This window comes from Bos taurus, chromosome 5 (genome assembly GCF_002263795.3).
Source record: "Bos taurus isolate L1 Dominette 01449 registration number 42190680 breed Hereford chromosome 5, ARS-UCD2.0, whole genome shotgun sequence".
NCBI lineage: Eukaryota > Metazoa > Chordata > Mammalia > Artiodactyla > Bovidae > Bos > Bos taurus.
Genome location: NC_037332.1, coordinates 83146209 through 83159109, shown reverse-complemented (window position 1 = coordinate 83159109; position 12901 = coordinate 83146209). Strand labels below are relative to the sequence as shown.

Genomic DNA, 12901 nt, shown 5'->3' with positions numbered 1-12901 from the left:
CAAATTATCTCTACCCCCAAAATCAATTCTTGGGGGAACTTTGGCAGTCTTTCTCAGACATGCATAGAGTGGCAAAAAATTTGATTCCCTGCCATTCACATCCCCAGTGAGGCTGAACAAGGTGACGCTCTGCCTTCTCGTTTCTGCTCTTGAACTGTCACCAAGTGTCTTTTCGTGGTCTGTATATTACCATGATTTCACTGTCATTGGGGAATTCACTGTTGAAAACAGCCCCAAGTGTAGTGCTGAAGTGCGGTCTTGTGTTCCTGTAGAGCAAAGCTGTGACGTGCATTACAGAGAAAATACTAATGACAGAGAAGCTTCATCCAGGCATGAGTTATAGGGCTGCTGGTCATGAATTCAGTGTTCACGAACCAAAAGTATATATTAAGTGAGGTGTCTTTAACCAAAAACACATAAAAAACAAGGTTGAGTATTAACTGATTGACAAAAATACTGTGTCCAGAAGCTTGCAGGAACCTAACTCTGTATTTCCCTTAGGAGCAATGGTCCCATATTAGCTAATTCATGTTCCAGCAATAGTAAGAACCAATGATAGGTGAATTATGAGAGAGTGTATGAGAAAGAACAGCTAGAGCTTCCTCCAGCTCAAATATTATCATTTTCAGTGAAACTTTTATTATCATTTGTTAAACAAAATGAATAAAGTGTCCATTAAAAGAAAACCATTGTGGTAAGTTCTCTGCTTCAAGTTGCAAGAAGTTCAGAAGGAAAGATAAGATAAATCCCTATAATACAAGGCACAAAGCATTAAGGCCAATAAGAGAAACCAAAAAAAAAAAAAAGGCTTCAGGGAAAGAGATTTAGTCTCAAACACCATGGTTCTGCTCATTCATAAAAGTAGATAGAGACTGAGTTTCAAAAATCTAGAACAGCAAAGGTCCGGTCATTGTCCAAATAATCAGCAAGGTGGTGCTGTAATACCTCTGTGATACCACTTATCTTCTGCATGGAATTACACAGGAGATGTCATTTGGACTCAATTATCCTCACCATTGTATTTTAAGCATCTGGAAAGTGGGGCCGTAGCTGGAGAACGACCAGCTCCATGGTCGTTCTTACCCCTGCACTCTTCCTATAGATGCTTATGGAGTCAACCTAGATGGCTGAGTTCCAAACTAACGAGGCCACATTTGAGCCATAACAACTTGCAGTTTCTAACAATTCTAGAAATGAATAACTCCTTAGGACCTACACCACAAAAATCCTTTCTTAGAATCTTTATGTAATTTGAATGTCTAAAATATGAAGACATTGGGAGGACTTCCTGGCAGTCCAGGGCTTAAGACTTTGTCTTCCAATGCAGGAGTATGGGTTTGATCCCTGGTTGGGAAGCTAAGATCCCACATGTCTCAAGGCCAAAAAAAAAAACCATAAAACAGAAGCAATATTGTAACAAATTCAATAAAGATTTTAAAAATGATCCACATCAAAAAAATCTTTTAAATAAATAAAAATAAAAGACGAAGGTATGCGTCATAGTGGTTAAGAGTATAGACTGCAAATTCACACTCTTCAGGATCAAATTCCACCTCATGAGCTAGACATTGATTGATCAACCTAGTCACACTAAGCCCGTAGTTCCCTAACCTGGCTGCACATTAGAGTCACCAGAAAAGCTTCTACAGCCTGTTGCCCAGGCTGCACTGCACATAATTTAAATCAGAATGTCTGGGACTCAGAGAAGGCATCAGTACTTTTTAAAGATCTCCAAGTGATTTCACTTATCTTCCTGTGGCCAGAGCATAAAGGGCGAAATGCTGCACAGGTGATTCCAATTTAAAGCTGACATGAAAAGCAAGGCATTAACTAGTTCATCCCAGGTGGCTCAGAATTCGCCTGCAATGTGGAAGACCTGGGTTCGATCCCTAGGTCAGGAAGATCGCCTGGAGAAGGAAATGGCAACCCACTACAGTATTCTTGTCTGGGAAATCCCACGGACAGAGGAGCCTGGTGGGCTATGGGGTCGCAAAGAGTCAGATACTACTGAGTGATTAAGCACACACAGCACAGCTAGTCTTTAGTTCTGATCTGTTAGAATTGCTGCCAGGATATTTATAAAGAACTTGACAGAGTGCTCAGCACACAGCAAGAGCTCCAGAGTTATATTACAATAGTAGTTATTACTAAGTGTTCATTAGCAGAAGCTTTAAAACAACTAATGACAAAGAATATGTTAATACAAAAATCTGTTCTATAATGAGAAGGGCTTCAGCGGCTCTGAATAATAATAGATGAACCCTGCCATATAGAGCAAGGCTCTGGGGCTTGTCTATATAGTGAGATCTTTCTACCTTCTCCTTAAGCAAATTTTCTTCGTTAGAGTTCAAGAAGGGCTCTATGTTTGCTGAGTTAAAATCTAAAGTGAGTAGTCAGAGCAAGGATTTATTAAGATGCCATACTCAGAAAAGAAGGTCAGCGACTTGCATCAAGTCAAACCTTCAGTGTGGATCTCTTTACAGATCTCTGTTGGTAGCCCAAAGAGAAATGGCTCATGCAAGGCCAAGATTCAGCTACATTTCGCCCATCCAAGTACCAAACAGGTCTGACCCTGCTTAGCTTCCAAGATCAGGCATGTTCTGGGTGGTGTGACCACAGACTCAGCTACATATCTCATGAGTGAGAACAGCTGTGAAACAGCCCAGGAAGCCCAAGGAGCAGTGATTTCCGGCAGTGTCAGTAGAGCAGCGTTTTCCCTTCTCTGAAAGTAACCTGCACAATAACGTCTGCATTTTGAGCATGTACATTCAATCTAACCACTGCGATCTGCCCAAGGCCAAGGACAAGCATGCTGGATCAAGGACAATTTAGAACAATCCCATTAAACTTAATAATAAAGGCAAAGTTTTATCCATCTACAGATTGCATCCTAGTGCTATTGTTGGAAGGTAGACAGCTGTGAGCCAAAAAAAAAAAAAAAAAAAACATCAAATCCGAACAAAAGAATGTAAAATATTCTAAGTTACCAATTACCTCATTAACAATCCTCCTTCCCCCTCTTCATTTAGGTCTACTTGTCTCCTAGCTGGGCCTTCAGCACAGCTAGCAAATTTCAATATTTTTCCATTTCATGTTCCTGCTACTTGAAACACTTCCATCCCAGATGGAGAGGGCTTGATCTTTCAAATCATTCAGATCTTTTCTCAAATGTCCTAAATCAGAGAGGTCTCATACCTAATAATAGAACTCTCCATATGCTTCAATTTTCCTTCAAAACATTTTTATTACCTGACCTTATAGTTTGTGCTTATTTGTTTATTACCCCTCTCTCCCATTTGAATTTAAGTTCATCACCAGCTTGCTCAAAGTTGTCCTCCCAATGCCAAGGGCAATGCCTGGGAGGCAATCAATGTTCAGTAAAGATTTGTTGACTCAATGACTAAATAAATGAACAAATGGACAAATAAATAAATAAATAAATGAAATCTGGAATTTGACATAATAAAAATGTCATAAGTATTTTAAAATTAATTTTTACTGGAGTATAAAAATGCCGTAAGTATTAACGGAAATACTTCTAGATTGTTTTTCATTTTAGTAACCACGGGACATCCAAGTAGTAGAAATAAATAATTCTTATGAACTTTTCAGAATTTCTTACTTATTTTTAAGAATAGAACAACCATGTTAATCTACTCATAAAAGAGGCATGATTTTTTACACTTGTTTTTCACTTACACTTGCTCTCTTGCTGTCACAAAAATTATATTAAAATTATGGTTTTAATTCCTTACCAACCAGTAAAATTATTCAAAGGGACATCATTATTTAACCTGTTTTTTTGTGTGTGTGTTTTTTTTTTTTACCTTGGAACCAGGCAGTCTGCTCTCTGAAGAGTCGTGGCATCCAGTTCGAAAAGCGACGCAATGTCATTTCCATGCGGGACTGAGACCAAAGTGTACATGATCTTCTCCCCTGCCTGGCGTTTCTTCTTTGAAGCTGGAAGATCCCCATCTCTCTGTTGAGGTGGTAGAATGTTTTTTACCTTTATTAGATTTGTTACTAAACTGGGAGAGAAGTTTAAATTTGCATGTATTTCTTCATTGGATTATAGTGATGCCTAGTTCACACACTCCAGTTCACACACTCCAGAGGACTTCAGCTGGGCAAATTATCAAAGCAGCAACAGTCAAAATAGTTAGGGCCCTTCCCTGATATTAAACCTATTTTCACAGTAGTAATTTTGAGCATTCCACATTTAAAACAAACACAGAGGGACTTCCCTAGTGGTCCAGAGGTTAAGAATCCGCCTTCCAATGTAGATGATGTGGGTTTCAATCCCTGGTCCGGAAACTAAGATTCCACACGCCTGAGGGTAACTAAACCCTTGCACTGCACTGGCTGAGCCTGAAATCTCTAGAGCCCGTGCTCCACAACTAGAGAAAACCTACACACCACAACGAAGACAGCTCAGCCAAACAAAGCAAACAAAAACACTGAAGAAACTGCCGAATCATCTAGATGTCATAAACTGGAAGCATGGACGTGTTTCAGAGTTCCTGCCTAATCCCTAAAACACCACTGGGATATTAACTTGGAGTGAAGGGGAATCAACAGCAGGATTCCCATTCAGTTCACTGGCTATTCTAGAAGATCCCAGAAGATACTATAATGTCAAATAAAGTGAAGTCAAACGGAATAGAAGCCTTTATGATGAAACTCAGCCAATATTTCCACTACATCCCTACCATTTTAAGCAGAGAATAACACAAGACTGATGATTATGCATTTTCTCTTGAACTTCCCCAAGTTCCTATGTCCCATGGAAGGATCGATGTATAAGAAAACCAAAACAGGATACAGCAATTATAAGCTTGGTAATACTTCTACATATTTATTAAATCAACTAAATTTGAATATAAGAGAGGATGGCTGTCATTGTACCATCAAAGGAAGTTGAAAGAAAATACAGGAGGGAAGGGATGCTTGAAGGTAAATGAGAGCAGTTCATATCCAAAGACAAGCTTTGCTTTCAAGGTCGCCATGGCAATGTAGTACTACACCTGATCATTCCAAAATGTTCACCTAAAGCACCATCCCAAGGCTGTGAGCATCATTGTCCTTGGATCAGAAAATCCTTACCATTTCTTGCTGGTGTTTTCTGTAAATGGTGCACAAATTGGCAGCACCACTGACCTACAAATGGGCAGAGGAACTGCCAGGGTCCGAAGTAGAAGCAGGATTGCTATCTGCTAAATCTCACACAGCCTAGCAGTTCCTGGTAGCTCTTGGCATCTTTCACTTCTAGGCCCTCCACAAAGATTCAAGTTCAAACTTAAATGAAGATAGGAGTCTGGCAAACTCTCCCCAGGTAGTTTAATCCCCATAACAGTTGTTTCTTACCAGTAAGTATGAACTATGTGTATTCATCAGAAAACAGGTAACTTACTACACATTAGAAGGAAGTTTAGGGAAATAGGAAAGAAGGAAATGCAAAAACAGTAAGCAAATTACACTTGTGAATTTACACAAAGCTTCTCAGGGTACCCAAACCATTCCTTGGTTGTTCTTGCTAATCTTACAACAAAAATTTGAGAAAGAGGAAGAACATTATTTCATTTAAACAAAGAGATGAGTGCAGTTACCTGCAGGAGATGAAAGATGAGGGAAGGAGAGAAAGAAAGAAGATGGAGAAGGGGAGGACCAGAGGAGAAAGAGGGGGAGGAAAGAGAAAGGAGAGGAGAAAGAAGGGAACGAGATGGGGAGGAGGGAATAAAAAGGGGGAAAGGAGAGGGGAAAAGGAAGGAGAAGGGAGCAGTGAGAGCAGCAGTGAATGCTCAACTCCAAATTTAACTAGACATCTCAATCCATATCACCTAAAGCCAGAGGCCTGATCTGCAGCCCTTAGACATTGAGTGAGTCACTCTTCAAAGAACAACCTTCTTTAAGGTTTCTGAAAAAATTCTCATGGGTCAGAAGACCCAATTCACAGTCATCTGCAGTGAGGGCATGGAAATCTGTGAACTGAAAACAAAAGTCTTTGAAGGGCAAAACACCATCCCATCTTGAGAGAAGAAAACCTAAATGTCTTTAAATAACCCAATAAAAATGGCCTTGCCAGACAAGCAAGTTAGGAAAGAAGGCAGCCTGGGTAACATAATAGCTTAGGCTCATGAAATCTCAAGCTTGGGAAAGATCTTCATAGATCATCTGTGAGCTAAAAAGACTACTTCCCAAATAAATCTCTGGCAGCAGCTAGTCAAGTGAAATTCTATTATTTGAAATGTGTTCCTTTGCATCATGAAAACATTGGTCTTTAATTATTCCCTACTGAAATGTAGGCAGCCTTTGTGCCTTTCTACAGTTTCATTTATTTCCTGTATTTCAACTCTCAAGACAGTTGAGGGAAAGAGTCTAAAGAAAGAAAAATAGTTGGAATGAGGAGGTCAAAATAAGGGAAGGAATGGGAAGTGTGGACACTAGAAGGAAAATAGGAATGTGCGAGAAAAATATGACACCAAAAGCACTTTCAATGAAAAATAATGATTGATAATCAAGCTTCCATGAAAATGAATTTCTCCTGCTCTGTGAAAGACACAGTCAAAAGAATGAGAAGATAAACCACAGACTGGGAGAAAATACTTGCAAAAGACATATTTAATAAAGGACTGGTATCTAAAATATACAAAGAACTCTTAAAATTCAATAATATGAAAACAATCGAATTCTTAAAAGGGCAAAAGACCTGAACAGATACCTCACCAAAGATGACATACAGGTGGTAAATACATATATGAAAAGATGATCAATATCAAATGTCATTAGGGAATAGCAAATTCTCTAATTAGATCTCACTTGCAGCAATGATATCCCATATATACCTACTGAATGGCCAAAGTCCAAAACACTGACAACACCAAAGGCTGACAAGGATGTAGAACAACATGAACTCCCATTCATCACTGGTGGGAATGCAAAATGGTACAGTCACTTTGGAAGACATTCCAATGGTTTTACACAAAATGAAACACACTCTATACCATATGATTCAGCAATCATGCTCCTTGTCATTTACCCATAGGAGCTGAAAAGCTATGTCCACACAAAAACTTGCATCATAGCTTTATTTATACCTACCAAAACATAAAAGCAAACAAAACACCTTTCAGTAGGTGAGTGAATAATAAACTGTGGGACATTCAAACAATCGCATGTTATGCAGCACTAAAAAGAAATGAACTATCAAGCCATGAAAAGACATGAAGAAACCTTAAAGGCATAGTTAAAATGAAAAAAGCCAATGTGAAAAGGCTACATACTGTGTGACTTCAAACATATGGCAGTATGATATTCTGGAAAAAGCAAAATGATGGCACAGTAAAAAGATCAGGGCTGCCAGGGATGGGAGGGGAATGAGTAGGAAAAACACAGAGGATTTTTAAAGCAATGTAATTATTCTGTATGATACTTTTATAATGGATACATGTCATTCTACTTTAATCAGAGAGATAGAAAGTTCTACACCAAGAGTGAACCCTAACGTAAACTATGGACTTTGGGTGATAATGATGCGCCAAGGCAGGTTAACCAGTGTAATAACGTACCTCTCTGGTAAAGGATGCTCATGGTAGGGGACGCTGTACTTTCGTGTGGGCAGTGGTATATGGGAACCGTCTGTATCTTCCACTGAATTTTGCTATGCATCTAAAATGCTCTTTACAAATGCCTGTTTTAAAAAAACCCAGTCTGTGTGTGCCACAACTATAGAGCGTATCCTCTAGAGCCCGGGAGCTGAATCTACTGAAGCCCAAGCACCCTAGAGCCCATGCTCTGCAACAAGAGAAGCCGCAGCAGTGAGAAGCCTGTACGCCACAACTAGAGAGGAGCCCCAGCTCACTGAAACCAGAGAAAAGCCCACACAGCGATGAAGACTCAGGACAACTGAAAATAAATAAGTAAAACTATTAAAAAGTACACAGTCTGAGAGGAAATATTTGTAAGTTATATATCTGATAAGGGACTTGTATCCAGAATATAAAAAGAACATTTACAACTCAACAGTTGTAAAGACAAATAACCCAATTAAAAATTGAACAAATGATGAGACCCAACATTTCTCCACAGAAGACAGAAAAATTGCCAAGAAATACTTGCAAAAGTGCTCAATCTCATTACTAAATAGGAAAATGTATTAGGATGGTTATTGTCAAAGTACAGACAACAACAACTGTTAGGATGTGGAGAGACTGTAACACTCAGTCTCCCCCCATATTGCTGAGGAACACACAACGGTGCAGCCGCTTAGGAAGAGTTTGGTAGTTCTTCAAAATATTAAACATATAACCAGCAATTCTAGGCTTCCCAGGTGGCGCTAGTGGTAAAGAACCTGCCTGCCAATGCAGGAGATGTAAGAGACATGGACTCAATCCCTGGGTCGGAAAGATCCCCTGGAGGAGGGCATGGCAACCCACTCTAGTATTCTTGCCTGGAGCAGCCCATGGACAGAGGAGCCTGGCAGGCTACAGTCCATAGGGTCGCACAGAGGTGGACATGACTAAAGAGACTTAGCACAGACGGAACCAGCAATTCTAATTCTAGGTATCTACCCAAAAGAAATGAAAGTATACGACCATGCAAAAACTTGCACATGAATGTTCATAACAGCTTCATTTATAATAGCTGAAAAGCAGAAATAAGCCAAAAGCCCATCAAATGATAAACAAAATATGGTACATGCACCAAATGGAATATTATTTGGACATGAAAAGGAATGACATACAGATACATGCTACATGTATGCATTTTATTATGTTAAGTGAGAGAAGCCAGACACTTAAAGGCCATATATTGTATAATTCCATATATGAAATATTCAGAAAAGGCAAATTCAGAGAGACAGTAGATCTGGGTTGATAGGGGCTGCTAGTAGATATAGACTTTCTTTGGTGGGGGGTGATTTAAAAAATGTTCTAAAATTAGATAGTGGTTGCAGATTCACAACACTGTACCTTCTAGGATAATTCTTATGGTATGTGAATAATAACTTAGTAAAGCTGTTGAAGGAAGAAAGGAAAGGAAAGAGTGGGGAGGGAGGGAAGATGGAAGAGACAGGGAGGTAGAGGAGGAGGAAGGGAGAGAGGGAGGGAGGGAGGGAAGAATAAAAGAACCAACTAACCAACCCAAAAGTACACTGTTTCATTATCTCTGCCATCCAACTCAACATGAAAATCCAAATATTATACTAAGATATGGATGAAGGAAGTAGCTTTCCCTGGCGGCTCTGAAATGTACTGGTGACACAGGAATCACACTTCTGTCCGCCTCCAAATAACTGAGTCGAGGTCTCAAGAAGATCTACACAATCCTCTTATACAGGGCCCAGTAGAATGTACCATATGCGACCAGGAACTCCTTCTCAATAGTAAAAATGGTGGTGACATCTGATATTGAAGATAAAAATCACTACAATGAAGAAGGCAGAGAAAGAGGAATGGGGAGATTTAAGAAGAGAAAATGCTAATTCTGAAAGGAAAAAAAGGAAATTCTTTTTTTATTATAACATGAAAACTTGGGGAGAAATAGATCAGGAGAATTACAATCACAAAGAAATATTATAAAAGAGCTCTTTTTTGTACTTGGCAATGCTATTGCAGCCAAAAGAAAGAACCACCAACATAATGAATGTTATTAATACACATGAGGGAAGACTGCCTCAGAATGGAAGAATGCAGAAATAAAGGATGAGATCAGGCAGTTGTAGGAAAAAAAAACTCAAAGGATTTTTGAGACAAGTGGCTTAAATGTAGTATCAAAAAGGCACAATTAAAACACAATTTTAGCTAAGGAAAATAAAATCTAATCAATTATATTGAACCATATTTGAAGAAGGGCTTCTCTGGTAGCTCAGATGGTAAAGAATCCACCTGCAATGCAGAAGACCCAGGTTTGATCCCTGTGTTGGGAAGATCCCCTGGAGGAGGAAAAGGCAACCCACTCCAGAATTCTTGCCTGGAGAAGTCCACGGACAGATGAGCCTGGTGGGCTAGAGTCCACGGCATTGCAAAAAGTCAGACGTGTCTGAGCAATGAACTTTCATACACTTCACTTTCGTATTTGATGAAATGTTTTATTAACAGAAGATAAGCATGTACCCTAAATATTGGAGAGTCAATGAACAAGTATTTGACAGTTCCTCTCACAGTAGGCCAGTGTAGATGCAACAAATTAGTATTCCAGTCTTCCTGGAGGCATTCCATATCCCTGAAAGGTATCTGTGCGATCTGCAGACCAATCTTCTCATCATAATTTAGCTTTTGATGGAGACTTTCCTTCAGGGAAAATGCACTAACTGCCCCAAGGCTTCATGTCTACTCACAACTGAGAGGGCTTCCCCAGTAGCTCAGTGTAAAGAATCTGCCTGCAGTGCAGGGGACGCAGGTTCAGTCCCTGGGTTGGGAAGATCAACCGGAGCAGGAAATTTCAACCCACTCCAGTATTCTTGCCAGAAAAATCCCATGGACAGAGGAGCCTGGTGGGCTACAGTCCATAGGGTCCCAAAGAGTCGGCTATGAATAAGCGACTGAGCACAAGCACGGGGAGCTGAGAGAGGACTTTGTGATTATCCATCAGTCATTTGTGAATTCATTTAGTGGAGCCAATCCTCCTGTCTATACTCTCCTTTTCCCTCTTTTGAAAAGCTAACAAAATGAATTTTCTGGACGTATAAAGGGAGAGCAGGTCCAGGTTCCTAGAGACTGCCCTCCTACTGAAATGGAGCAGGACCCTATGGTCCCTGTCTCCCATGTCCTCAGCCTGCCTTTTGTCCATGGAAAAACTTTAGCCAAAGAATAGGTTTAATCACTGAAGTGAGAACATGCAGAAACAAAGGAAACCAGTCAAAGGAGACCAAATAATAATAGTTTAGCCATTAAGCAGAGTCAAGGACCTTTAGTTCCTCCTCAAGGGCTATAGATAATATTCTAAGCCATAGTCTGTGAGCTGTTTTGCAGATACTGAAACTCACACAGAGTGGAAGAAGTTAACTACATGATGACCAAACTGTAGCCATGACATAAGCTGCCACAATTCAGAGAACTGGCCTCAAAGAAATGGAAACAAAGCAACCTTGGAAATGAAGATTAACTGTACTTAAAACAATTAAGATGATATTGATCAGACCACCAATGACCGATTTCAAGATGACTGTCAGGACTGACTGTGCTGTTTCTGCATGTAGCCCCCTCCCTCTGTCTATAAAAGCTCTTGCCTCCAGACTGTTGAGGCGGGGAGAGGAAGGGGACAGGGTTGGGGGCGGGGAGGAGTTGGCTTTGGACAGGCATCTGTCCTCTCCCCCTATCCCCCACTGGTTGCCAGCCTCCGAAATAAAGCAGTTTCTACCAACCTGGCCTCTTTAATGGCTTCTGAGCAATGAGCAGCTGAACCCCACTTTCTATTATATCCCACTTGGTAATATTTCCCTGTGGAATCCTGATAAGAGTGATCAGAGACCTCTCTAGTTTGACACTCTTACAGTGAAAAATAAAAATCCTTTCCATACAGAAACCTCACTTATTAGGACTAACTAAAAGCTCACTTTAAATTACTCATGCTATTTAAGACCTGTGGTTTAACTTTAATTACACAGGATAAATGGAATGTATATTGTACCCCCAAATCATCTGCTTAGGTCCTTGGGGATAAAAAGCTTTACTGAACAGATAAGTCCCATTTATAAAAGCATGACAGTTGTTTATTTGGGAATAGGAGCTTCTAACACATTTAGAAGTTTTTTTTTAAAACAGTGGTGTAGTCTAAACCTTTCTGTTATTAATCTCTTGTACTCTGTTAATTTGTTTAACAAGCTGTCATAAGCAGTTTGACAGCAAACTTCAAGCTAGCCCTTTGGAATTTTTTAAACAATGAAATGTGAATAATGAGTTATAAGTATACAATTTCTAAATGAATGGATTGAGTTTCAATATACAAGAAAATTAATGCTTTATTTCCATAATACAAAAACAGTTTCTTTCAAAATCGTGTGCCTGTGGCTTTTGTTTATAAACCCACATCTCTTTAAAGGAAAAAAAAAGACCCCAAAACACTAGTTCCCTGCTGAGAATTACAGAAGCACACTTCTCTCCCTCTCTGCATCATGAAAATACATTACGGTACAACAGAGCTTAAACAGGTGTTAAATTTAACATCAGCTCGTTCTCCCAAACTCTCTCAATTTAGGGCATGCAGGGCCTCAGAATGTTAACCTAGTCTGCTGGGCTTTTAGAAAACTAGCATTTACACTTGGAAGGAAAGGCACACCGTCTCTCAGACTATGTAAGTCGAAAATCCCGTATGGGAAGCCAGAGAGGATACTAATGGCTCGTTGGCTTCTCCAGCTCCCGGGGGCCCTGCCGGGGCTTAACAGCAGGCAGCCTCCTGTAACACCTTCTCTGTTGACTCATTTGTGAGTCATCGAATTTTTAGCAGAGACATCACGTAGGGATTCTGCTGTGAGGAGCCAGAGACATTCGGTAAGAAATAATGTATGCGTTTTCAGGGCTGATTCAGACCTGTGCGCAGCCACTGCAGCCTAAGATGTGCAGGCATCTGTGTCTGGGTCCAGACCCTCTGGGGCTCTCACTGCAGACTTTATGTAACAGACACAACCCTGCCAGTTAAAGCTGCAAACACTGCTTCTCTTGCCAGGGTTCCTTCGCAATCAAGTGCTCTCAAACGAATTCCTAATACGACCCCTTTTTTCTTTCTTTTCCTTATCATCTTACCACTGATGAATATATATAGTAATACTCAAAGAACTGGGAGGGGGTCTTCTTTCAGAATCTGTCCCCCTAAAGAAAAAATCTATAGAAGTTTCAAGTCTATTTCAGCAAAGTTTCATGCTTCCTAGAACATTTCTGTTTCATGTATGTTTTTGATGGTTCTC

At 40.0% G+C, this 12901-nt stretch overlaps 1 protein-coding gene across 3 annotated transcripts in view; it reads right to left on the bottom strand.

Moving 5' to 3' along the window:
- ITPR2 (inositol 1,4,5-trisphosphate receptor type 2) overlaps window positions 1–12901 on the bottom strand; it is a 591729-nt gene that overhangs the window by 415867 nt on the left and 162961 nt on the right. For all 3 annotated transcript variants that reach the window (XM_024991354.2, NM_174369.2, XM_059886107.1), the window contains 1 exon segment: window positions 3828–3979. In XM_024991354.2, the coding sequence (XP_024847122.1) occupies window positions 3828–3979 (152 nt within the window).